Source organism: Hyaena hyaena, unplaced genomic scaffold (genome assembly GCF_003009895.1).
Source record: "Hyaena hyaena isolate Hyena2069 unplaced genomic scaffold, ASM300989v1 scaffold_158, whole genome shotgun sequence".
NCBI classification, from domain to species: Eukaryota; Metazoa; Chordata; class Mammalia; order Carnivora; family Hyaenidae; genus Hyaena; species Hyaena hyaena.
Window position 1 is genome coordinate 572,428 of NW_024080790.1, and position 27,576 is coordinate 600,003.

Sequence of the window (27,576 nt, forward strand, 5' to 3'; positions counted from 1 at the left end):
TTAAATGTTGGCTTTCTTGTCTCCACCGCTGCCGCCGGGGCTGCCTACTCTCCGTTCTAGCCTGCTGTAGGGCGCGAAGGCTGAGGAGCCCAGTTCATAGCAGGCAGACAGGTCCAGGAGCGGAGCAGTGGAAAAGCAGAGGGCCGGCGGAGGGGGTGGCAGGGGCGGGGATGTCGAGGCCGAGGTCAGTGGGTTGAGGCACGGGGAGGAGTTCCTGGGGTCACCCAGTGAGGTGGCCCTGTGGCCGGCAGGCAGGCCCAGTGGGCCAGGGGTCAGCGCCAGGAGGCCGGGGGCCCGAGGCACGGACAGCAGCCGGCCCTGCTCCAGCAGCCGCAGGATGTTGGAGGTGGCAAAGGCCTCGGAGGCTGAGGAGGACGCCTGCTTCTCCAGGTCTCTGCTCTGGTCTTTCTTCTGCTTGGTGCGGCGGTTCTGGAACCAGACCTTCACCTTGGGGTGGAAGATAGGGAGGGGCGTCGGGAAGGGAGAGGGGACAGGCAACGCAAAGTGGGGGCAGGTGGGAGGAGAAAAGGAGAGGAAGGGCATGGAGGGCAAGGGGACGGAGAGTGGGGGGGTCAGGGTGGAGTGAAAGGGGGAAGAAGAGCATTCAGAGTGTCATTAAGGTCTCCCCACACCAGCCTGCTCTGGGTGAGCCAGTAAGGGACCCTAGCCCTCCAGATCATGGTCATGGGATGTGTCTAGAAGGTGGGCAGATCCCTGGTGGGGAGAAGGTGGAGAGACCCCGGTTGGGCAACATCCCTTGGCCTTGCAGCGTGCCCACCACCAGAGGGAGGGACATGACTCGAGAAGAGCAGAAGCGAGGCCCTCTAAAGCCTGGGGCCCAGGGCGGGGGCCAGTGAGTTTGAACCTTTCCGCAGTCACCTCCCACGTACAAAGGCCAGGCTTCTTAATATGACACCAAGCGTGACAGGACACAGCAGGATGTTGAGGGGGACTTCCAATGGCCACACACTCAAACCTGAGGACAAGGAGATGCCAGCAACAAATGGACCATCAACACAAGGGCAGACAGAGCCCCCTTTCCAAGGTCTATGAGACAACACAGAACCCGCCGGCCACCAGCACCTGGCGCTCCAAGCCCAGCCCCAGTCAATGGAAAGAATCGGAGGCTGGGAGCCAGGCTCAGTGGCCATCCCGCATGGTGCCGGGATGTCCTCCCCACCATGAGAAGGACAGGGTGCTGCACTCACGGAAGGCAAGCAGCAAGCTCTGAAAGACCGTGTGGAGGGACTGCAAGTGCCTGAGAGGAGAGTCTGACCCTCGTTCCCCAGCTGGAACACTCGTCAAACCACCGCATCCTAGACCCACCACTGCTGCACCCAGACTTGTGTCCCAGGAGCACAGAGGCTGGCCTTGCCTCTGGCCTAGAAGTTTCCAGAAGCTGGCAGCTGGCTGGGGCAGTGTGTGCCAGCAGGACAAGTGGGGACCACAGAGGGGAGGGCATGCAAAGAAAAGGATGGGGAGGCCTCGCTGGTTGCCTCCCTCTCTGGGAGGGGGTGAGGGAGGCCGGCAAGTCCCAGGGCTTTGGCGAAGGAGGCCCGAGGCGAGGAGGAGGAGGAGGCTAAGTGGGAGTCTAGGTGAGGATGAGGGCAGAGTGAAGGCTGCCTGGGGCAATGCCTCATGGCACTACCCTTAGGATTAACTACTGCCTCCAGGGTGAGTCAGACCTGTTCTGAGTAGGGAAGGAGAGGAAGAGGAGATTTGAAACAGGTGTGAGTTTGGTGTTTTAAATGGTATTAGACTGAGTTTCAATAATGGAAAGTTACAGGATCTATTTGTGACTGAGTACTTCATTTATTCACCGAATCATTCATTCTGCGGATATGTGCTGAGTGCCTGCTACCTGCTGGGTGCTGCTCTAGACTCAGGGAATCAGCAGTGACAGAGCAGAGCAAATCCTTGGCGTGTAGGAGACAGCTCAGAGACGGAGGCAGATGACACACGGAAAATGAAAACAAATCGCTGTGACTGTCACGTGGCACTGAGTGCTGTGAGCAGCACCTCTCAAATAATTTGTGCTGAGGAACCACTTTTTAAAGTTTTCCAGTCTGTTGTGGACCAAAGTTTTCATCAAATACAATGAAAACAAATTACACTTATTCTCATTTCTGCACTTAACCTGTCCTGGACAGTTAAGAGTTTTCTGGGGGCGGAAGGGGAGTACAGCAGCCCAAGAAACACACTTTGAAGGGCGCTGGTTTGGAAAAAGGGTGCAGGATAAAGGGAGAGAGACAGGGGAGGGGACTAGCTTATTAATGGGTGGCAAACAGCTTCTTTGAAGAGGTGACATTTGAAGGAGATGGCAGTAAGGGAAGGCCAAGGGATATTTGGCCAAATATGGTTGAAGGAAGCGATTAGAAAGAAAACCCTTTGTTTGTCATTCCCAGAACTGCTCCTCCCACCAGATGGGGGGGGGGCGGCGTAGATGGCTCTGCTTGTGGCCCTCCCCTGCTGGGAAGCCCCCTGGCTTCTCTGCCCTGGCCAGCAGCCACCCTTTTAGGACTTAGGCACCACCCCAAGAACCCACCAGCCTCAGTTTCTCATCTCAAACATGGGGACAAAAATACTTGGGCTCTTGTAGGGATCAGATAAGGAAGTCCAGGTAGAGAGTCTCACATGGTGCCTGGCCTGCCCTGAATTCAAGTCATCATTTATTGGCCCCTTCACTGTTGCTAGCTCTGAACTAGTGGGAAAGAACAGATCCAGAAGTCATGATTCCTGTCCTGGGGAAGCTGAGGGTCCAGTGGGATGGTGGCATTAACCTGCTTCCAGCAACAAGGGGAATGGCAGTGACAAGAGTGTGGCTAATAAGGAATGACAAAGCTTTTGCAAGGTGTCTTGTCCTTCTGCAGATCCAGGGGCACAAGGAGAGGTGGATGCGGCTGGCCCTGAGCGGAGGAGGCTCCTGGAGAGGAAACGAGGCAGGGGCTGGGACCCGCCAGGCCCATTTCTTGGGCCCTAATGGGCTACATTGGGGGTTGTCAATCCAGGCTGCATTTAAGAATCACCTGGAGTCATGTTTTTCAAAATCCCGATAGCCATGCCCCATTCTGACTCGCTACCTCTCTAGGGGGTGGGGCCTAGGTATCCATATATTTTTTTTTTAAAGTTCTGTGTGCGATTCTAATGTGTAAACTGTGGTGGGAGGTGCTGGAGCTGCAAAGGTGGGGGAGAGCATCCTGCCCGTCTACCTCCTATCATCAGTCCCACTGTCCCTAAAGGGCTGATTCATAAGACTCAGCACACAAGGGACAAACTGAGAGGCACTCTCATCCCTCCTCTTCTCCAGGAAGCTTTCAGTTCCACCACAGGGCTCACCTTCTCTCACGGTTGAATCTGGCTACAGGTCCTTCAAGGCCCAGTTCAGCTGCAAGCTGGATAGGCTGGGGTCCTGTCCAGAAGTACACTTCCTGAGGCATTGGCCTCCCCTTGTCTTTCTGGTGCCCTGCGGTGGTCTCCCTGTGGGCTGTGTCTTACCTGCTCCCTCTCCTGGTTCCCCTGGAACTCAGTGAATGCTTGGTGCCTTCACCCCCTAAGCCCTTGCCGGACCACACCATGAGCCATGGCTGCACACCGGCAGGGGGGTGGGGGCTGGTTTCCAGCTGGCTGCCAGGACTAGGGAGGTATTTTCTGGGAGATCATCCATCACCCTCTTTGGGCTCATAGTTGGTGTTAAATCCCAAGCCTCGCTGTTGATCTGGAAATGGCACGGATCTCTAAGAGGCTGCTTCCTGTGACTGTGGGCATGTTCCTACGAATGGCACTTGTGTGTCTGGGATGGTCCTGGTTTTTGTAATCTGGAAGGTAGCACCTTCTATTCCGCTGTTCTGGAAGAAGCCATCTTGGGGCAGAGGTGATGGGTAAGGGGCTGGGGACAATTGCTGAAGCGCCAGAGCTGCTCTTATCCAAGCCAAGTGGTGACGCTGGCCCTACTGGGATTTGGCAGTCTGTCCTCAGCCTAGAGCCTGGGAGCCTGGCCTTAAAAAAGTCCCTCATGCCAGCAGAGTGAGGGGAGTCCTGGGGCCAGCCTTCCCCCTTCCCTTCCTCAACAGCACATCTTCTTTTCTTGTTTCCTGCTCTGACTGTGCTCATTCATTCATACGACATGTGAACAGCAAGCGTCCAATAGGTGTCAGCACTGCCAGGTGCCACGAAACCAGGAATACATAACACTCTGCCTCCACACACATAGCTCTCAGACACCAGTGTAGGGGACAGGTCAGCAAGTGTTGCAAGGCAGTAAATGTTTGGGGAGAAGTAGCAAACAAGAGAGTGGAGACGACCCTGCGGTCGGACAGACCTGGAGTCCATTGTGGTTCTCCCCTTAATTAGTTGGAATGGGATGGGGCAAGTTCCTTAGCCTTTCTGTACCTCAGTTTCCTTATCTGTAAAATGGGGATTGTGATAATGCCTCCTCATAGGCTTGCTATAATCACTCAATGAGCTAGTAATCAGGGATTTAGTAAAGTGCCTGCGGACACCGAAGTCTTTCAAGCAATGTGGTCGATGTGGTCAATCTGGCCTACGATTATAGAGTTAATGTAGAGGTTGTCAGGTCTTCCCTAGAAACTCTGACTTGAGCCTGAGGGCTGAGCATGGAATCTGAGCCAGAATCTGTATTTTAATGAGAACCCAGGGGTCCTACTGCTAGGTTGTCTGCAGACCATACTTTGAGAAACACTGCTTTAACTAAGCACCACATGTTTTCCTTGAAACAAAGCATGGTGGCAAAGTGTATCAGGGGGTTCTAAGAACAAAGAGAACTAGACTAAGTGGGACCATCCTTGTTCTCAGAAATGGAGAAGAGCACATGCCACTCTGGGGTGGGGTGGGAGTTACTCTCGTGTGTCCGAGAACTAGATCCCTCTGAGACCCCTTTCTTGCTCTCCAGGGCCTCCCTTCAATGCACAGCCTCAGGGTCTGAGCAAGGCCCAGCCCAGAGATCAGTTGTGTTCTGGCTGGGTCACTGTCCCTATATCTGAAGGACACTTCAGCCTGCAGAACTCCGTAAGGGGTGGTAAGGGAAGGCTTCACGGTTCTGCCCACCAGGTCCTATAAGGGGGATTCTCATTAGAAGTGCAGACAACTTGGGGCACCTGAGTGGCTCAGTCGGTTAAGCGTCTGGCTGACTCTTGATTTCGGCTCAGGTCATGATCTCACTGTTTGTGAGTTTGAGCCCCACATGGAGCTCTGCACTGACAATGTGGGGCCTGCTTGGGATTCTTGCTCTCTCTCTCTCTGGGTGTCCCTCCCCCACTCTCTCACTCTCTCTCTACCACCCTCTCTCAAAATAAGAATAAGCATAAAAAAAAGTGCAGACAACTTAACTGGGCACATAGAGGTTACGGAAGAGATAGGGAGTGAGAATGGATCCTGAGTAAGCCCACATTTTCTCTGCCTGAACTAGGACCCTCTTGATATCCAGGAAGGGGGTAAAGATGCTGGCAGGAGGAAGAGAAGTGGACAGAGAGAGGGAAGCAGTCACCTGGAGAGCAGTTGGGGGGCATAATTGGGGGAGCACCGGGGGAGAGCTGCATGTGATGTGGAAGCCTGGGGTCCAAAATGGCCTTCAGCTTCTAGTCCCTACCAGGCCTGGCTATGCCATGGCCCCTGTTCTTGGCTTTTCACAAGATTGTGCCTCCTGTTCTATCCCTTAGTAGTCCATCTATTATTTGAGCCCACTTGAAGGAATCTCGTATCCTTTCCCACAAAAGAGCCCTGACCAAGACTCCTAGGGAAATCAGAGAAACACCAGTCCCCAGAGAAATATCTCACATATCACCACTTGGATCTCAAACTGAACCGATCCAAAACAAAACTCTAGATTCCTCTCCCACCTTCCTGCTCCTCCTCAGCTTTTTCTCAACCTGTTACATGGCATCAATGACCATCATTCACCAGTTGGAGCCCAAAGCACTTCTCTTTCCCTTGCCCTGTGCACATAAGTCATGATGAGCAAGACCTAACAGTCCTACCTCCAAATTAGAGGACATCTCAGATCAGTTCACTCCTCTCCTCCACTGTCACTCAGAGTCCAAGACAACATGGCAGCGGCCCTCAACTGGTCCACCCATTCCCCATTCTCCAGATGGTGGCCAGAGCGAGCTCTGTAAAATGCCGGTCCTCTCATGCTGCTCTCCCTTCAACATCTCATCACAACCTCTAAACACTACACTCTCTGCCCCACCTACCTTCCCTATTACCCTCCAACTCTAGCCACGCTGGCTTTCAGACACTTCCAGGATATTCTCTGCTAGTTCCTGCCTCCAGGTCTTCACTGTTGTTACCCTGTGTCTTGACTCCTCTCCTTCTGGCTCTTCCTCTGGCCATCTCTTCCCTGTCCTTCACACCTCAGCCCACTGCCATTCATCTCCTTTCCTGAGGACCCAGCAAAAGATTTCTAGTCTCTGTCATATAACATTTTATGTGATGCCTCAAATAATATGCATCACTCTTTTAAATGCTATTTGCTGGGGTGCCTGGGTGGCTCAGTTGGTTAAGTGTCTGACTTTGTCTCATGTCATGATCTTGCTGTTGGTGATTTCGAGCCCCATGTCAGGCTCTGTGCTGACAGCTCAGAACCTGGAGACTGCTTCAGATTCTGTGTCTCCGTCTCTCTGCCCATCCCTCACTCGCACTCTGTCTCTCTCTCTCTCTCAAAAAATGAATAAACATTAAAATAAATAAATGCTACTTGTCTTTCTCATGCAGAATGGAAGCTACCTGAGGCTAGGTGCCTGCCCTGTTTTGTTCTCTGATATATCCCCAGTGCCTAGAACAATACCTGGTATGTAGTAGATATTCAGTAATATTTTTGAACAAAGGTATGGGTGAATATATGGAGAATTCCACAGAATTCTAGGTATATAACCAAGGGCAAGTTAATAACTTCTCTGAATTTCCTGAAATGGGGATAATATTACCCATAAAGCCATCTTTTTATAAAGATTAAGTGAGCTAATGAAAGTGCCTGATTTATTTTTATTTTTTATTTTTTTAAATGTTTTATTTATTTCGAGAGAGAGAGAGAGAGAGAGAGAAAGACAGGGTGGGCAGGGGAGGGTCAGAGAGAGAGGGGAACACAGAATCTGAAGCAGGCTCCAGGCTCTGAGCTGTCAGCACAGAGCCCAACACAGGGCTCAAACTCAAGAACCGTGAGATCATGACCTGAGCTGAAGTCGGACACTTAACTGACTGAGCCACCAAGGTGCCCCTATTTTTATTTTTTTTAAAGCTTTTATTTTTAAGTAATCTCTACACCCAACACAGGGCTTGAACTCACAATCCTGAGATCAAGAGTCACATGTTCCACCCACTGAGCCAGCCAGCCCCAAATGTTCCTGCTTTAAATTTTGAGCATGTTATTTAATTTCTTCATGCCTCACTTTCCCTCTCTGTAACACAGAAATAATAAAGGCCTATTCTGGTATTTTTTAAATATTTACTTATTTATTTAATTTTGAGAAGGAGAGAGAGTACGAGTGGGGGAAGGGTATGGAGAAAATGTGTGTAAATGTGTAAAGGAAAGTAAAGTGTTTTCCTGAGTTCTGTGAGTCATTCCAACAAATTGCCATGCCCGGGGAGGGGGATAGGGGAACCCCCGATATTTTAGCTACCAGTCACAAGTACAGGTGGCCCCCAGGGACGTGCAACTGGCATCTGATGTGGGACTGTCCTGTGAGACTGAGCCGTAACCTATAGTGCCTGTGCTAACTCCAGGAGCCAGTGTCAAAACTGAATTGAATCGTTTGACTTCCAGTTGGTGACCAAGAAAGGCAGAATTGGTTGGTGTTGGTGTTAGGAAACACCACACATCTGGTGTCAGAAGCTTGTCTGGAGAAGACCTCACTCCCATCCCATAAGGTTGTGGGGAGAGGAATAAATGAGTTAGGACGCATCAAGTACTTGGAGCAGTGCCCCATACAGAGGAAGGTCTCAGCAGAAGTTTCCTGTACCATACATAACCTGCAAGGCCCCGGAGCCTGGGGGAAAAGAAAGGGGAATGGTAAGCAGATCAGTAAGTCGAGGATTCACTGAGGGCTCCCTGTTTGCCCGTTGTGTGCTGAGCTCTTCATGGAGGCCTGAAGAGGGGATGTGACTTTCAGACACATTCTTGTCCTTGGGAAGTGTGCGCTAGTTGGTGCCCACCACACACACAGGTGCGTGCGCACACACTCTCTCTCTCAAACACACACACACACACACACACACACACACACACACACACACTTTACCAAGATATATGGAAGGGTCTCTTGGGATGAAGTCAAGAAGTCTTCCTGGAAGAGGAGGGGCTTGGCTCTGACCAAGGGCAGGTAAATGTAGCGCATATAGGGGGCAGCACAGGAGAAGGATGAGGGTGGAGAAGGAGCTGCTGGCCTGCGCTCTCTGGTGCCCTTGGAGAGCAAAGTTTCAGGGTAGAGTGTGCGGGCAAAACTGGGCCAGGCAGAGGGTAGTTAGGACAAGCAGGGGCAGATATTGAGGGGTGACTCTAAGCCAGATGCTCTCCCCCACCCGCCCCGGGAGCTCTGGCCGGGCCCAGCCACCGCAGCCCCCTGTCTGGCAGAGCCTGGCTTTCCAGCCTCCTGACTGAGTGTAGCGAATGGAGGGCCCGCTGGCCCAGGCCACGGCTGGGTTGTTTGGGGCTCTGCCGGACGACAGGTCCAGGTGGAGATGGAGATGGCCTGGGCTTGCAGGACAGCAGGCAGCCCTGACTAAATTGTGGTGGGGGTGTCGAGGGAAGCACTGCAGCAGGCACTGCAGGGACCCTCCATGTCCCCGTCCTCCACCTCCCCCCCCGCCCCACCCCCCCAGCCAGCAGCCTTCCCTGGGAAGTGCACCCTTCCAGACTGTCTACCTGCTCACTCTCCTTCCTCACCTCTGCCCCACGTAAGCCCTGGTTTGGTCATGTCTGTAATACATGTATCAACTGAGCTCCCTCATACCTGAGGCTAAACCACTAGAGCTGTTGCTCGACTAAGGAGCTCGAGTCATTCTTTATAGGCTCCAGGATGGTTGCCAGTTTACAGGTGGCATAAAGATGCCAACTGCTTGTCCAGTCCTAGCTCTGGGGCGCATTCTTTGTATGACGTTGGGCACAACGTCTCCTCCTCTGTAAAACGGGATAGTACAGGCAGCTCCATCGGCAGGTTGTCGGGAGGCACTGGGGAGTCACCGCAGGCAGAGCACTTGGAGCAGCCTCGGCGCAGCGGGTACTAAGTTTTGTTAGTATTATTGTTGTTATTATGGATCTCTCTGACCGGCTTGAAGTGCCTCCACTCACACAGTGGGTGCTCACTTTACAAGACTTTTTCCTTTGGGTTAAGCTTATTACTGTTAAAACGAGAAGGCCTTCCTGAGTGAAGGAGGTGTTGAGACCCCTTCTCTCCAGCAAGAGCTGCAGTGGGCTGAGGGGCATGTATGGAGGATGGGGAGAAGCCCAGGATGGGGGAATGAGAAGTCCCCCGTCCAATTTTGTAGCGTCTCTTCTCTTCCCTGGAATGTTTGCTCCCAGCAAGCCAACCCCTTGCCGTCCTTTCCTGCAGGGTCCCTCACGCACCAACACCCCCCTGAGTCACCCTCTGCATCCTGGGTGCCCGTCCTTCCTATTTCTCTGGCCTTTTTCCATGTTCCACCCAAGGTGCCTGACGTATCTGGAAGGCCCCCTGTTGGCATATGCCAGCTTTCTGTTGTCAGCATGATATTTATTGTTCTGGTTTACCTGTAACTCTAAGCCTTTCCCTAATACATGTCTGAAGTCCTCAAAAGGCAGCCTCAAACCCTGCAGGCCTCATACCCCACGAAGTTCCCAGGCTGTAGGGCAGGGGTAGGGTGGCCTGGTCCTGCGCTCTTACCTGGGTCTCGGAGAGGTTCAGCTGGCGGGCCAGCTCAGTGCGCTCTCGGCCCACCACATATTGGCAGCGCTGGAACTCCATTTCCAGGCGGTATAGCTGCTCAGCTGTGAAGGACGTGCGGGTCCTCTTGGGCCGGTCCAGGTCCAAACCCTTAGGCAGAACAATTTCCCGGATGGTTCCTTTGGCGTCTGCAGGGGCCATGACAAGAGGCAGGTTAGTTCACTAGTTAAGGATTTAGGTCACCAACAATCATCTTAACAGGAGGCAGTGTGATCTAACAGGGAGCTCTTTGAGCCGGGGCCTGGCTCTGTGACCTCTGGCAAGTGGCTTACCCTCTCTGGACCTAGCTTCCTTAAGCATCCAGTATATTGTGTCTAGTGGGTGTACGTATGTGGATGGGCCTCATTACAAATTTCAAGTCTACCACCACAGCCTGGGCAGAAGGAATTCACTCTGACCCGGCCAGGATTCTGTTTCCTCAGCAGAGTAAAGGAACAAATGGAAAGAGATATACCAAGTCCTCACGTGTAGAGGAAAGGATGGGCTAGCACTGGGTATGATCAGGCAGGTAAGGCTTACTGGAGGAGGAGTCCAGAGCCAGGTCCTGTGCTGGGTGTGTGTGCACAGGTGGCACTTGGTCCCCAGACCCCCTTGGGGTCCACGAAGAGGCTAGCCGGTGAGGGGTGGAGGGCAGCCTGGGGAGCTGGGATCCCCAGGAGAGAGCCCAAGGACCATTGCCACTACATCAAGCTGCTGGGGTGCCTTGTGGAGGGGAGATTTCTTCCACTCCCCATGTACTTGTCCTGAACAGTAGGGCCACCCCTCTGGATCTTAAATCAATGCCATCCATGCACAAGATCTCCAAAATTTTGGAGGCTACTTAAGAGAACTTAAAAACCTTGCAGCCTACGTTCACCAGATATTCCCACCTAAAGAACTGAGGAATGGCAACAAAAGTGTTGAACAAAAGTAAGATATGATTTGGGAGAGGGTGGGCTATATACAAATACATCAGCTTTAACTATAGGGGCAAAGATGGTACAAGTTTGAACCACATGCTCTGATGGCTGGAAATCTAGTTATTTGTTATTTGTGTCAAAAATTGGCATGTGGAAATATGCAGTATCAGAATCTATAGGATTTAGCAAACCATTCCTGGCATATGACACTGCTGACCATAAAGCTGGACTAACAATAGTTTACACGAGGGAGAAAGATTAGTGTCGGGGGAAAACCTACCAACTCAAGGCAGCCCTGATCAGTGCAGCCGGTGCCGATCACACACAGGTAATGGAGCAACCCTCCATAGTTGCAGGGAGTTTGAACCCTCTCCCGGAGGCACGCATTCTGCAATATGGCCAGAAGCAGGCCGCCTGGCTGCTCGCTTCCGTCGTTGTCGGACACCTCTGCCGTGTTTGCTCTGGGCCAGGCACTGTTTTAAGGACTTGAACCTTCCCAATGTCTCAGTGTAGCTGGAACTATTGTTAGTCCCATCTTTTTAAAAAAAAATTTTTTAATGTTTATTTATTTTTCAGACAGAGAGAAGCAGAGTGCAAGCTAGGGAGGGGCAGAGAGAGAGGGAGACACAGAATGTGAAACAGGCTCCAGGCTCTGAGCTGTCAGCACAGAACCTGATGTGGGGCTTGAACCCACGAACTGTGAGATCATGACCTGACCTGAAGTTGGACACTTAACCAACTGAGCCACCCAGGCGCCCCATCTTACAGATAGGGAAACACATTTTAAATAACTTACACGAGGTCACACCGACGGTGTTCTGTAAGCTCTATAAACAACCTTATTTTACTTTATGAATACCCTCTTAGTAATACTTAATGATTCAATGGATAGGTTATAACAAAGAGACCTTTGGTCATGGGTAAAAAAAAAAATAGAATCTTCTGGATGGGTTCATCCAGTGCTCTGGAAGACATAGGAAAGGACCTGCATTTGGGATGTTGCTGTCTGCTGGCAAGCTCCTGTGAGCCTTACCACGATAGATTCTACTTTCAGAATCCCTGCTTTAGAGAATGAACCTGAGCCCTCTCCCTACAAATGTGCCACCAAATGATTTATAAGAATGGTTCTTCCTGGCTCCTGCCAGCTGACATTTACTCCTCCAGGGTATGTGTTAGCTGCTCATGGGCTCCTGGCTCGCAAGTCCTGCCTCTGATCTCAGAGGTTCTCAAGCATCTTTGTGCTCAGTGATCCCTGGGAATAAGGTGTGTCTGGGTCAGGGGATGCCCTCTTCCGACACTGGGCAGGTCTTGTGAGGGTGCTGGGCAGAGCACATCAGACGGACATGGGCTCAGCTCTTGGCGTGGAGATGGGAACCAAAGGCCTTTTGGGACAACTCAAGCTTTCCCTCTCCCATTCTGAAAAGGTGGGGTGACATTTGTAGCCCCATCAACTGGGTCCCCTTTGCTCAGATCCTATTATTTCCAATTGTGGGACCAGTCTCATAACTTCCCTCACAACACCCAAGTGACTCTATATCCAAAGGCACTGATTTTATTAGAAGTGTTTTGGGGGATGTGGACTGGAGGAAGGGTGGTGGGTGTTGTATGGTGCTGGCAGCTTTACATCCTCTCCCCAGAGAACCTTCTGGAGCCCACCTGAAGCTCTAAGCCTGTGTTCTGGAACACTGAGGGCAAATCATAGATGTCCCCCACCCTTCCTTCTTTGTGGAAGAGCTAGCACAAGCATTTCTGCCTCAGGGAGCAGCCAAGGTCAGCTCTTCCTCTTGGGGTCAGGGAAGGCAGGGATCATATAAGAAAGGCAACTTGCCTGCCATAAAAATAAGCATATGAAAAGATATTCATCATTGCTAGCCATTAGGGAAAGGCAAATTAAAACCACAAGAGACACATATTAGAATAGCTAAAATAAATGTACTAAGAGTGTCAAAGCCTGGTGAGGATGCAGAGAAAGTAGATCTTTCTACACTGCCAGTGGGAATGTAAATGGTGCAGCTATTCTGCAAAATAACCTGGAAGTTTCTCAGAGAGTTAAACATACACTTACCATAAACCCAGTGACCATGCTCCTGGGCATTTATCCTAGAGAAACAAAATCTTAGATTCATATCAAAACCTATACAAGAATGTTCATAGCTGCTTTATTTATAATGGTCCCCAAATGGAAAGCCAAATATTGTTCAACAGGTGAATAGTTAAGCAAACTGGGGCATGGGTATACTATGGGATATTACTCAGCAATAAGAAGGAATGATTATTGACAGACATGTCAGGCGCCCCATATTTTTACAACTTCTTATGAGTCTAAAATTATTTCAGAATAAGACATCAACAACAAAACATACCATGAAGCTACAATGAGGTTTTGTCACAGGGATGGACAAATCCATTGGTGGGAAAAATAACAACAGCATTTCCCTAGAGTGCCTCTGCATTCCACTTGTGGTTTGTGAGATGATTTTAAATGCTACATAAATAGGGGCACCTGTGTGGCTCAGTCAGTTAAGTGTCCACCTTTGGCTCAGGTCATGCATGATCTCATGGTTCGTGGGTTCGAGCCCCGCGTTGGGCTCTGTGCCGACAGCTAGCTCAGAGCCTGGAGCCTGTTTCAGATTCTGTATCTCCCTCTCTCTCTGACTCTCCCCTGCTCACTCTGTCTCTCTCTCAGAAATAAATAAAACATTAAAAAAAATTTAAATGCTACATAAATAAACATTTCTTACTTCAAAAGTTATACACTGATTTTAATGTTTATTGGAAAACACTTTAAACCTATGATTTCATGTGCTTAGGAGGATGCAGAAGTAGGTATTTAATTTTAAAATGTATTATGCTTGGGGTGCCTGAGTGGTTCAGTCAGTTAGGCGTTCAGCTCTGGCTCAGGTCGTGATCTTGCGGTTCTTGAGTTTGAGCCCCGTGTTGGGCTCTGTGCTGACAGCTCAGAGCCTGGAGCCTGCTTCAGATTCTGTGTCTCCCTCTCTCTCTGCCCCTCTCCTGCTTGCTCTCTCTCTCAAGAATAGATAAACATTAAAAAAACTTTTTAAATGTGTTATGCTAAAATATTAAGTAAATAAATGGAACGTAAATGTAACAGAGATGGTGCACATTCAAATGATTGAAATGTGGTTAACAATGGAATCGAGTGCACAATTGGACCCACTATATATAGATAAATAGATAGATAAGATTTATGATAACAAGAATATTCTAAATGGAGAAAGATCAGTTTAGTCAATAAATGGAGTTACATAGATTGGTGACCATAAATTATCTATTTGGAACAAAATTAAGTTAAATTCCTGTCTTTCATCATAAATGACAATAAGTTTCAAATGGATTAGAGGGAAAATCATAGGCCATAAAATGATAAAAGCACTAAAAGAAAATATAGGATGATATTTTTATAATCCTAAGCTTGGGAAGAACAAGATATAAAACTGGAGCCATGAAGGAAAGACAAAGGATATGCAAGCTAAACCCTTTTGTACAACAGAAGCACCAAAACCAAAGTAAAATAAAACAACATTGAAGGGAAACCTTTTTGAAAAGATAAAGAAATGATAAATAATGCAACTATAAAAGAATGATCATTTATTTATTTATTTATTTATTTTAATGTTTATTTATTTTTGAGACAGAGAGAGACAGAGCGTGAGTGGGGAAGGACAGAGAGAGAAGGAGACACAGAATCTGAAACAGACCTCAGGCTCTGAGCTGTCAGCACAGAGCCCGATGTAGGGCTCAAACCCACAAATCACGAGACCATGACCTATACCAAAGTTGGACGCTTAACCGACTGACCCACCCAGGCTCCCCAAAGAATGATTTTTTAAAAGGGAAATAATCCAAGAGGAAAAGCGGTCAAATAATTTATGTGGGCCATCCACAGAAAAAGATGCCAAATGACCAATAAACAGATGAAAAGTGAACACAGCTTCACAGAAATCAGGATGATGGAAATTCACACAACAATGGAAAGTCATTTCTCTCCCATAGGATTGGAAAGACATTAATAAATGATTAATAAATCAATGATGAACTGTAGGGGATTCTACACTCCCACTCAATGTTGGTAGGGCCATAAGTTGTCACCACATTTTAAGGTTGCATTTGTCAAGATTAAAGATGCATGTCACTTTTATCCTAACAATTTTATTTTTTTAAGTATTTGTCCAGACAAGCAAGGGTTCATGTGCTCCAATGTATAGTTAAGGATGTTCGCTGCAGCATTGTTCAAAATACTGAAAATTTGAAAACAACCTCAAAGTTCCCCACAAGGAAAATGGCTGAGCAAATTACAGTAATGCATATGCTACAAAATACTGTGTAGCAATTTAAAAGAATGACAAAGTGTCTATATGAACTGATATTAGGAGAAAGAAAGTTATAGAATAAAATATGTAGCAATACCTCATTTATGTAAATAAATAACTATGCATATTCAACCACTCAGTATATATCTGATGAGCACTTACTATGCACCAAATACTATTCCAGGGTCTGGGGATATAGAAATGAGCAATATAAATGAGGTCCTTGTTTCCATAGACCTTCTACTGCAGAGAGAGTAAGATAATAAATTAAACAAGTGAGTATGAAATGTAATGACAAATGCTGGGAACATAATAAGAGTATATTACTGACCCTCTCCAAATAACCAAAACCCAATAACCAGTGTGTGTGTGTGTGTGTGTGTGTGTGCGCACGCGCGCATGCACGCACACTGTTTTAGCTATGACAGCCAGAGAAGGCTACTCATCAAAGTTAAGATAGTGGATAAGTCATGAATGCTGTTCACCAGTGTTCCCAACTCCTTCCTTGGCAGGACAAGTTGCTCATGTGTTTACTTTTAAGTGTGACAAAGTCCTTCCTTCCTTAATCCACAATGTGATTATTATGGAAAATTCATCCTCAAGTTGAATGGGAAAATTGAAAATGGAAGACCAGTTAAGAAAGAATGTTAAAAAATGAGGAGAAAATACTTGCATTACCACACAGCAAAATCTATTACAAATCTATGCTAACAAAAATGGTATGATGCTGGCATAAGAGTTTGGAAGCAAATATGTGCATATATGAGGATTTCTATAAAGAAGACATTTCAAATTAGTGGGAGGAAAGATAGGATTATTAAAGACCTAGCCTTTGGACAATTAGCTCATTATTTGGAATAATTTATCTCACACTGCACGTAAAAATAAACACAATATAGAAGAAAAAATTAAATACAAAAATAAGCTCTAAAAATTAAATAAATACATATATAATTTTTTAAAATGACAGATTTGAGCACCTAGAAATAAAAGTTTATGCAGGATGGAGACAGTTAAAAGACAAAGGACAGATTAGGAGAAAAATATTCATAATACATGCATAGCAGAGTCTTAACGTCTAAGTACACAGCCTCTATAGACCAAGGAGTAAAGTCTAGCAGCCCAGTGGGAAACTGAGCAGATTATATGAATGGGTTATTCAGAGAGGAAGAAATGCAAGTGTCTAATAACTATGAAAAGACACTCAAGCTCAGAGGAAATCAGAGAAAATGAAAGTTAGAATAGCAAATAAGATCTAGTTTTTTCTTTTTTCCAGATGCCTTATTTTATCTATCAGACTAGAGAATATGTGCTGGCAAAGCTGATGGAAATAAAGGTTCTCTCAAGCCCTGTTGTTGACAATATTTTTGGAGGGCAATTTCACAATGCCTAGCTAAATTAAAAATGGCATCGTTCTGTTGTCCTAGAAATTTTATAAAGGCTTCTACTTCAGAGAATTATTGATATACTTTATAAAGACAGATTCACTGTTTGTGGCATAGTTTGTAAGAGAAAATTAAAGGGAAAAAGTTGAATGTTTATCAATGGGAATATTGTTGATAAAATCACAGTATTAGTCATGCCTTTGGATTTATGTCAACATTAACAGAATGAGGTACATCCCCATATACTGAACTGATGGGTGTCTGTTATATACTGCTGCATAAAAGCAGCTAGTATGTATAAACCTATTTTTATAAAGAACAAAAAGTAAAACTACGCTGTGTGTGTGTGTCTGTGTGTCTGTGTGTGAGAACTTGTGTTTACGCAGGATCAAGTCTGCAGAATGAACAGCTTTCTTATGTTCACTGTTTAGGAGTAGAAGCTGGTCAGGGAGGAAGGATTTCTCCTTTCTTACCTTGTATACATTTTTATTGTTTGGTTTGTCACAAAGACTATGTAAAAAAATGTGGTTTTATCTTTGGTAGGAAAAGACCTTTCTAACAGAGAACTAAAATCCCAAAAAGGAATGACCATTAGGTATGATTACAATTTAAATTTGAGTTGTCAAAAAAACCTCATAGCAAAGTTTTAAAAAAGAACAAGAGGGGTGCCTGGGTGGCTCAGTTCATGGTCTCACGGTTCAGGAGTTCCAGCCCGGCACTGGGTTCTTCGCTGACAGCTTGGAGCCTTGCTTTGAATTCTGAGTCTCCCTTTCTCTCTCTCTCTCTCTCTCCCCCTTTCCCTCTCCCTCTCTCCCTCTCTCTCTCTTTCTCTTTCTCTGCTCTCCACTCACACTCTGCCACTCTCTCCAAAATAATAAATAAACATTAAAACATTTTAACAAAAAGGTATTTTAAAAAAGAAAAAGATTTGGGCATGTTTACAGCACATCACAGAAAAAGGGATTACCCTTCCTTAGTATAAAAGTAGCATTCACAACTATAAGAAAACAATAAACCAGTAGAGAAATAGCCAAGCATGTGAACAAAAAATTCACAGATGAAAAAATTAAAATGAAGAGTAAGTACATGAATATATGCTTAACCTTACTAGTAATTAAAAATGTCAATAAAAATAATTTGTTTCACTTGAAAAGATCTCACTCTAGAAGATTCAGTATGTCCTGGTTGAGAGGATGAGGTGAACTGGCACATTTATACACAACTGCGGACAGTATACATTTTGGGCATGGAATTTGGAAATATCTGCCTCAATTTTAATATGATATGTGTGAAATAATGCTTATTATTTTAAACATATTATGAGAAATTTCAAACATATACAGAAATAGAGAGAATAGTGTAATGAGCCCTGATATACCTATCCCCCAACTTCAACAATTATAAATTCAGGAATAATCCTGTTTCTTCTCTATCCTCATAATTTTAAGCAAACCTCAGACATCATATCATTTCACCCAGAAATATTTCTATATGTATCTCTTAAAAAAAACCTCCTTTGCCAAACAACAACAATACTCTCTAAACCAAAGACATTACCAATCATTCCTTAATATAAAAATGTCCTGGTTACACATTTTTTCAGATTGTCTCATAAATGAGACTTTAAAAAACCATCTGTCCAAATTAGGATCCAAAGACGTTCACTGAGATCTTGTTTGTAGTAGTGAAAAAGTAGAACCAACCTAAATATCCATCAATAGGGGACTGGTTAAATTAATGATATCTGCAGGATGGAATACCATGTAGCTGTTAAAAGAAAGAGGTAGTTCTAGACAGCAAGCGAGATTTCTACGAATGTTTATTAAATGGAAAAAATTTTTGCAAAAGTAGTTCCCACTTTTGTAATATATAAATGTACATATTTACCTTTTTCAATTACTAATGAAAGTTTAGTTCCATCTTGGGAGTGTACATGTTTCATGCAGGGAAAAATGAAGATGTTTCTGTTTATACATGATATGGCAAAACAAGCATGGTTGGCTTTGTAATTAGGAAGTTATTTTACACTTTAGAAAACAAAAGGCATCAGAAACAAATTAGAAGCAAATTATAAATTGTAAAAAACTGCAACACATGTTGAAAGGAATGAGCTACTATCCTTAATGCAGAGTTTCTACAAATCAGTAAGGAAAGGAACATTTGAAAATTAAAAGTGGTCAAAGGAAATGAGTTATTAGATAACACCAGAAGAAATACACTGACCGGTAAATATGAGAAGATAGTCAATGTCACTAATAATCAATGAAATACAAATCAGAATACCAGTGAGGTACTCCTTATCACCTATATGACTAGCAAAGGTAGAAAAGAAATATCTGCCCAATATGAGAAGAGGGAAAAGATGGGGGTATAAATTGCAAACTTTTCCCCCCAAAGAACAATTTGATTGTATCTCTCAAGATATAAAGTATAAACTGATGGCAAGATTTGGGTCTACAAGCACTTTCAGGCATTGCTGCTGGGGCTGGGCAGGGGTGTGGGGGAGCAGAGGTGGGTATGTGAGGCGTGGGGTGGTATATCATCTATGGAGGGAATTTGGCATTATTTTCTAAATTACAAACACACATAGTCTTCCATCCAGTAACCTGCTTGTAGGAACTTCTCTGACATATGTCTACACATGTGGAAATGACCAAGGGACAAGTTTATTGCAGAACTGTACATAATAGCAACATATAAGAAAAAAAGCTAACTCTTCTATCAATAGGGCATGGGTTATGCAACCTGCATTATGAACCACCCAAGCCCATATAAATGGAATACTATGCATCTGTGAAAAAAGGAACAAGAAGTTCTTCAGATCCCAAAATATATTGGTAAGTGAAAATAGCAAGGTGCAGAAAAATATAGACAGATGTCAATATATGAGTAAAACAAAAAAGCAAGAAAACAATATATTGGCCCTGACTTGCAGAAGTATGAACGTTTTTTTGGAAGGACAAGTCAGAAGTAAAAAATGGCTGCCTTAGGGCCAGGTGGGAACTGGAAGAGAGAGGGCAAGGATGGCAGGGAGTTTTCACGATGTACTTAAAATGACAACACAACATTTTGTTGTCCAGATCACATGACCTAATTACCATTTTCAAATTAAACAAAACCACGGTTTTTAAAATTCTTTTTTAAATGTTTTATTTACTTCTGAGAGAGAGAGAGAGAGAGAGAGAGAGACAGCGTGAGCAGGGGAGGGTCAGAGAGAGAGGGGAGACACAGAATCTGAAACAGGGAGGGTCAGAGAGAGAGGGGGAGACCCAGAATCCGAAACGGGCTCTAGGCTCCGAGCTAGCTGTCAGCACAGAGCTTGACGCAGGGCTCGAACCCACGAATTGTGAGATCATGACCTGAGCCGAAGTCGGACGCTTAACCGACTGAGCCACCCAGGCGCCCCACAAAAACACGTTTTTTTTTTTTTTAATATTTTTATTTATTTCTAGGAGAGAGAGAGAGAGAGAGAGACAGCGTGAGCAGGGGAGGGTCAGAGAGAGAGGGTGTCACAGACTGAAACAGGCTCCAGGTTCTGAGCTGGCAGTCAGCACAGAGCCCGACGCGGGGCTCGAACCCACAAACCGCGAGATCATGACCTAAGCGAAAGTCGGACGCTTAACCGACTAAGCCACCCAGGCGCCCACAAAAACACGTTTTTAAAAACTGTAGTGTGTGTAAACGTTTTGAAGCAGCAATTCCGCTGTTAGGAAATCTATCTCACGGAAATACTCAAGTGCGCCAAGACCCGCGCCTTGGGAGTTTATTCCACAGTGTTTATATTAGGGAAAAATAACCGGACCCTCCCTGCAGAGGTTGGGAGATTTCGGCTTTTTCCAACCAAAGGGATACTTCTGGTTCAGTCACGGAACAACGCGAAATGGTTGACCCGAAAAGATGACCCCTGAGGATTAAATTTTTTTGAAAGGTAAGTTGCAAAACGGCTTATGTAATACGATTCCGCTTTTGCTAATGTTTGCACACGAGAGTGGGAAAATCTGGAAGGATGCACCTGAAACTGAGAACGGTGGCTCTTTGGGGGGAGCCTTCTACCGCTTCGGGTTTGGTTTTGGTTTGTTTTCTGTTGAGCACGCATAACTTTTTAAAATCCAATCCTCTGTCTACCTGTCTACTTTGTAAGTGTGGCCGTGCACGCCCAGCCCCGGCTCCCCCGCAGCCCCACGAGTCGACTAGTCCACGCGGGGGCGGGGGGCGGGGGGCGGCGGCCGCAGGAGCAAACACCCAGCAAACCCAGGCTTTAGTCACCCAGTGATTTCAAGCTCCAGCGCGTAACTGAAGGCCTGTGAACTGAGCCGGGAGGAGGGGCGCAGATTTATCCAGCTATTCCTTACCCACCCCCTGGCTGGCTCTGCTGGTGAAACCACGCAGTAAGCAGCCGCAGGCAGGCGGGAGCCTCACTACCGCCACCTCACCGCCCGGCTCCTCGCGCAACTTCCTGCCCCAGCCGGGACCTGCCTCGAGGCGGCCCTGGGGACCCGGGTCCCGGTAAATGAACCACGTTTGAGGTTTTCCACGTTTTATATTTCGGTGGTTCCCAAAGTTGAGGACTGCCCAAAATGCCCAAAATGGGGCATTGTCCATTTTATATTTTAACAATTGTAAGGGACAACACTGTAACGTCAAAAAATGAGGGTGTCCTCTCGAAATGAACGCTGTCCCCGGGGGAAGGGCGTTGCGGTCTTTTTCCTAATGAGATGAGCGATGCTGACAGTTTTACCCCCTTTCATTCTTTCGACAAATATTTACTGAGTGTATACTGTGTGCCAAGAACACATCTGGGGAGATCGTGCATTTGGCGGGCGCGGTGACAGCCTCTTCTGTGGTCTCGGGGCGGCATCAAGGGAACCCAGCACCGGGTACCCGCCCCCTTCGAAATGGGCGCCTCCGCCGGCCGCCCCGGGGCGGGCCAGGGAGCCCGCACCCCGCAGTGTTCACCCCGCAGCGTTCAGAGACAGGCTCTTGGTTGGGAAGCTGGGCGCCAGCAGCCCCTGCCTGGTCGGTCTGGCACATAGTAGATTCATTCATGTTTGTGGAAAGTATCGAGTAAAGGGCAAGACCGCGGGAGAACATGAGTGACAAAGAGAGATGTCTGAGAGGCCTTTGCGGGGCCCCAACTAGCACCTTACAACCGACCCTCCCCCATCAACCGCCCCTTCCTCCCCCCTTCCCGCCATCCGCCACCCGGGCTTTCCCAGGTGCGCCCCCTTCTCTGCTTTGGGGACAAGATCCGGGCCTGGCGCTGCCACTTCTTTCCGAAGTATTCAATGCCACCCTGGCTCCTTCAGGTCCTCCAAGCTCCCTCTTGCATGGTGTGGGGAACGAACCAGGCGCCTAGACTGCCCAGCTCGCAGGGATTCCTGGGCAGGCGCGCTCGGCACGGCCTCGGTGTCCGCTGTCAGGGTTTCTCAAACTGGGACTGGAACTCGGCGGGATGCACTGCCGGTAACCGGCTACCGGCTTTACGAGGAGTAAGGCCAATCTTTATTTTATAGTAAGCAAACAGGAAATAGACACAAAATTCATATGATTCGTAGTCCCACCCCACCCCAAATACAAATCGGAGAGCTATAGGGAGGGATCTCGGGGCTACTATGACCCCAGGCTCAGTCACGGGTAATTGAGGAAACGGTGTAGAGCCAACAGGACGGATCGACGCTCTCTCCCTACAGGTGGTGCACAAGGGGCCAATGCCCCAAACTGGTGCCATCCAACGACCGCTATCAGCCCAAGGACACACACCTCCGCGGTCCCCTTCCTCCCCTCTAGTGCAAGTACTCACTCACCCGCCCCAGCCTCGGGAAAATCAGCCTCCTTGCCCTGCAGGGTCAAAGGGGGTGAAGGTGGGGAGGGGGCACCTAGAAGCTCTGACCCTGCAACGGATCTAGGAACCGGAGTCCCAGCGACCACCCAAAACAACAAAAAAGTAGCAGGAAAACACAAGGAGCCGCGCATAGTTCCCTGAAAATGAAAACAGTGCACACAAAACACACCAACAAGACGACACATTTGGTTGCTGGGCAGCTTGCGTGGGGGGGGGGGGGGAGGGGCGGAGCGCATGTATACAAAGAGAAAAATAAGACCGAAACGGTAGCGCCCAGTCAGACCCTTGTTGAGAATGTGGGTCCTTCTGCCAAAAACAAACAAAGCAAAAGGAAAAACATAACAAACGTAAAACTAAACAAACCCGGGAAAATAAAAAAACACACACAAATCTCAAAACCAAAAATTAAAAACAAAATTTTAAAGTGCAGTCCCTTGTACGAACTGTTCAAACCCTTCAACTGCTGCCTGAGGCCTGGTCCTGGGTTATTGTGCCTATTAACAGTCTCATATTGAGGTTATGGTCCTGAGGCCCACAGAGGGTGGAAGAGCTGGGACTCCAAAACCACTGCTCATTTCCATAAACAATCTGCCCCACCTTCTCAGTTGCCAAAAGGCCCACTGGGCAGTAGGTAGGTGTGCCCTTGTAGAGCCACATCAACTTGCTGGTGACGCCTGCAAGGTCCCAGCTGAGCTCCTGTAGGCCCAGTGGCTTCTGTAAATCCAAGCAGAGAGCAAGCAGATTCCAAGTGACACAAAACCAGATCTGGCTGCTGGAGTGGGGGAGTCTGTTTCCCCAGCCTCTCTCAGCTCAAGCCCCAGAAGCCTTGGCCCCTTGCCCAGAGGCTTCCGATGAGTCTGGCAGGACCCTGTCTGGTATACACCATTGGGCAGTCAGTAAGTGTTCTGAGGTTCCCGGTTCTGGACTGCACCAGCACTGCTACCTGATTGGGGGGGGGGGGGACAGTGGACTCCACTAAATGCCTCCCTCCCCCAACACTCACATTAGCACCGAGGATCGCCAGCAGGAGCCAGAAGTCCTGGTCTTCAAGGTCTTTCTTACATTCTTAGCTACCAGGTGCATCCATCAAGCTTCCAGGTGAAAGCACTCCGCATAATGGGTGGTGGTGTGATGGCCAGTTGTTCACTCAGCCGAGGGATCCCTAATTTTCCTGCCTTCCTGTTCCCAGAGAAGTGTGGGAGACCGCAGTTCTTAAGGTGAAGAGCGCGCTCCAGGGGGGATCCTGATCCCGCTTCACCAGGACCAAGGTGGTCACAGGGTGGAGGACAGAGGATGCAGCCCAAATGGGGTTTTGAGACGCGAAGGCCTGAGGAAGTACTTCGAGCGAGTAGGTAGCAGTGCCGCACGTTGTTCATAAAAGTCCAGTGACACCAGCGGCCAGCCATTACGGGCTCCATTCAGATGAGTTGTTGAATTTGCATCCGGATTAATCTGGGAATCGCGTAGGTGTATCTGAGTGTGCGGGTGCCGGCGCAGATTGTGAGGGTGCAGGAAGTTGCGGGAGAGAGCTGGTCCACCTCTTCTAACTGCCTGCATTCCGGCTCCACCGAAAAGGCCGTTGCAACTCAGGGGCACCTTGCAGTTAGAGCCACAGCTGGGAGGCGGCCTATTCCGGCTGCTTCCTGCTCTCAGTCGGCGCCCTTTCCAGATATAAAACAAAAGGATCCCCCATCCATGCTGGTCACTGGCCAATGGGCTGTGCACGCAGAGCTGTGGGGTGGCCTACGAGGCCTCTGGTCCTGTAGAAGCCTAGCTGTGTATGCGATAGGGTGTGCTGTCCTGCCTGTGTGCACCCGCCCCTGTCATCCTTGTGGCCTTGTTTGTGTCCATGTGTGGCATGAAATGGCCTCCATCTTGAGGCGGGGATGCAGCAAGGTCGGCCTCCCTGGCTCCCTGACCCACATTTCAGGGGAGGCAGGGGAAAACTTGAGTGATTGGTGGAGTGAGGGGTTCCTCCAAGGGGATTGGGGAAGGCCACACCTCTTGGTCTGCAAGGTGGCACTAATCCTCCGTTCATCAGCAGTTCTCAATCCCCGGGGCTGCCCACCTCCCAACGCATGGCATGGCAGCGTTTAGTCAAGGGGAAAGGCCTTATGAGGGTGAGCTGGGGGGAGGCTTCTGAGGAAGGAGGCCCATTCCCAGAGTGGTTTGTAGGTCACCTCAGAGCGCCCCCTTTCATTTAACAGAATAGTTATAGAGATCTTGCTGGGTGTTGGTAGTTTTATAGACATCACCTCTGACCTTTAGCAATGACTTCCAAAGTAACACCTATAGTTTCCTCTATACAGATGAGAAAACTGAGGCACAGAGAGGCAAAGGAACTGGCTCCAGTTTAAAGGGCTCTAAACCAACTTCACTTAATTCGAGTACCCACACTTTCCTTCTATTCCCCTGTGCCTTCGAACTCCCCCAACAGAGGAGCGATGCTGGACTGCAGCCCTCAGGTAGCAAGTTCCAAGTGGAAAAGAGGCAGAAAGAAGTGCAAAGACCCAAGGGAAGTGGGATTCTTTCCCCAAATTCTCACCACATCAGCAACCTGATGGGATGTGAGGGCAAAAACTGCTCTTCCACCTTTTTATGGTTTCCTCCTCTAAAAGTACTTTGGGAAGAAGTGTCTTGAGAGATCAAGGGCAAAATGTACTCTCTGCTTAGAGCACACTGGAGGAACATTCATCTGGAGGCCAAGGCACTGCAGACTTCCCTTCAACAGTGCCAGGCCTTTCATCTGTCAGAGCCTCCACTCTGAGCCCCGTGGGGCCAGGAGTGACACAGGTGACCCTGGCTGGGGGGGGGGGGGATTAGTGCTAAATGACTCGCCCGGTATCTCAGGCCTTAATAACTGCCTTTTCATTAAATAAGAAAGGGCAGAGGAATTTACGAGGACCCTATTTACCTTTTATTTCTTTTAGGCATGTAAATACAGCCTCTGTGCTATATTACCATTATATTGTACAAATATAATGGCATTGCTGTATGTGCATACATGCATTTACAAAAGTATATCTCCTGACAACGCACACAAGCTGTCCCACATAGCTGGGGAGTGGAGGGGGGGGTCCATCTCTGCCCAGCTCCTAGCATGGGTAGCTCCCATCCCACAGGGTGGAGCGTTACTTTTGACTCCTACCTCCTATGAGTCTACACCTGGGAGTTATTAAACTGGCATCTGTACATAGAACTTATTCGTTCTACAAGCAGAGTTAGTGGAGTGGAAGGGATGGTAGGTGGGCACAGAACTCACAATTGTCCAGAACTCACAAATGCCTGCAGATGGGGTATGAGGTGGTGAGTGTCACAGGCAGGGATTTGAGTGTCTTAATCCAGGAGTGTGGGTTTAAGGGAATATTTCTCCATTTCTGGAAGCCGGGAGAATTTTCTCAATAGAGCTCCAAGGTGGCTGCTGATATCTTGCATTCAGGACAGCCCGTAGTCTTTGAAAAGGGATCTGATTTAATCCCAGGTGCCCAGCCGGTCCACACACCTGCTGGAATTGTTGTCTGGTGGGGACTGCCCTCATACCCAAGCCTGCCTCATCTCTAGGTGACCACACCTGACACCAGGAGTGTTTCGGGAAGACCTGGGTCACCGAGCCTGTGTCCAAGACAGTCATCAGCCGACTTTAGTTTGGGCTGCCTCAATGCTCCACCCTGATCCTGCCCCCCATTTCCAGAGCCACCCAAACCCAGCGGCTGTGGGGAGGCTGTGGGAAACCAGGCCAAGGTATCCCAAGGTGTGTGTGTGGGTGGCCGAGCTGGGATCAGACAGACTCGGGATCCTGGCGCTGGAGTGTGGTGGAACCGGTCTCAAGCTGTTCCTCTTCCCCAGGCCGCCGCGGCGGTTGCGGATATCGGCTCCAGCCGGTCGACTCCCAAAGCCCCGCGGCTGGCAGGCGGGCGCTCCGGAAGTTGAGGCATTAACAGGGCAGCGGGAGGAAGCCGAGCCAGGCAGCTGGAGATGGAGACGGAGGTTGGGGGAGCCTTTACCGCGTGTGGCCTCTTCTGGGCGCTCGGTCTCCCGGTCCCGGCGCTCAGAGACAGCGGGGGAGACCGACCCCAGGCTCCGGCCGAGGCCTAGGGACAGGCTGAAGGCAAGTCCCCGGAATCCCCTTTCTCCTTCCATCTCTCAGGGCGAGGCCCGGATCCGGCGAAAGCTGATCTAGAGCTTTGCGTGAGTGTGGCTTTGGGGGCCGGGGAAGTCTCCGCCTCGCGGCGCGGACACCAGGCGGAGCGGGGTGCTCGGGCGCAGTGCAGAAGCGCCGGCAGGAAAAGCGGGCTGAGAGGGAGAGCTCGGCGGAGCCAAAAGGCCGGGAAAGAAGAGAGAAGGGCGCAGGGCGAGGGAGAGCCGGCTGGGCCCAGACGCCGAGACGAAGCGGGAGCCGAAAGAGCGAAGCCCAGGCGGGCCAGCGCCGCGCAGCCGCCCTCCGCGTCGGGATGCCCTGTCCTGCGAGCAACCGGCGCGGTCTGCGTAGCCGGGGACGGGAAACAAGGCTGGGCAGGCGGCGGGGAAGCGCCGGCCTTTCCCTCCCGCGGTCCCGGACGCTGGTGCCTCCTCGTCCCGACCCCGCGCAGCGCTCGCGACGCGTTTCTCCGCACCTGCCGAGAGGCACGCGGGCCGGGGACCCGGCTCTCCGCACCCGGCGCTTGTACCTCGGTCCCCGCCGCCGTAACCAGCTGGGCTGGGCCTAGGGTGAGCGGCCGGCCCGAGAGGCTGAGAACTGACTGTAAGGCAGTGACACGGGCATCTCTTTGGTCCCGCTCGCCGCTTTGTCCCCTGCACTCACTTCAATGTTCAGCACACAATAGAAGCTCAAAATAGTGTTTGCTCAGTGACAGACTGATGACCGGCTGTCTGTGTGGATTGGGAGGTGGAGGCAGCAGACGGGGTGGGATGGGGGTCCGGCGGGCCAGGGCCGAGAACCGTCCACTCACCTCGCACCAGGATGCGGCGGCAGTGGTCCGCCTCGCCGGGCCCCGGCTGGCCGTCGCTGTCGGCGCCGCTCTCCCTGGAGCCCGCGGGGCTAGAGGCGGAGGTCCCCGCAGTCTCCCGCGGGCTGCGGCGGCCGGCATGGGCCCCCGAGCCCTCCGCTCCGCCGCGGTCCCCGCCGCGCCCGCCGCGCGACTCCCGGCGAGCCGGGCCGCGGTCGCGCTCCGCGCCCCCATCGCCCAT

At 49.1% G+C, this 27,576-nt stretch overlaps 1 protein-coding gene across 1 annotated transcript; it reads right to left on the minus strand.

Moving 5' to 3' along the window:
• Positions 1-27,576, minus strand: VAX2 (ventral anterior homeobox 2). The gene is made up of 3 exons (XM_039239514.1): positions 27,339-27,576; positions 9,873-10,060; positions 1-447 (listed from the first exon to the last, which is right to left on the minus strand). The coding sequence occupies exons 1-3, from the start codon at positions 27,574-27,576 to the stop codon at positions 1-3; spliced, it is 873 nt and encodes a 290-aa protein (XP_039095445.1).

Coding starts and splice junctions, on each gene's coding strand:
- VAX2 (XM_039239514.1), bottom strand. CDS start 27,576: ATGGGCGATGGGGGCGCGGAGCGCGACCGCGGCCCGGCTCGCCGGGAG. Junction 10,061..27,338: donor CCGCCGCATCCTGGTGCGAG/GTGAGTGGACGG, acceptor TGGCCCCTGCAG/ACGCCAAAGGAACCATCCGG. Junction 448..9,872: donor TGAACCTCTCCGAGACCCAG/GTAAGAGCGCAG, acceptor TTCCACCCCAAG/GTGAAGGTCTGGTTCCAGAA.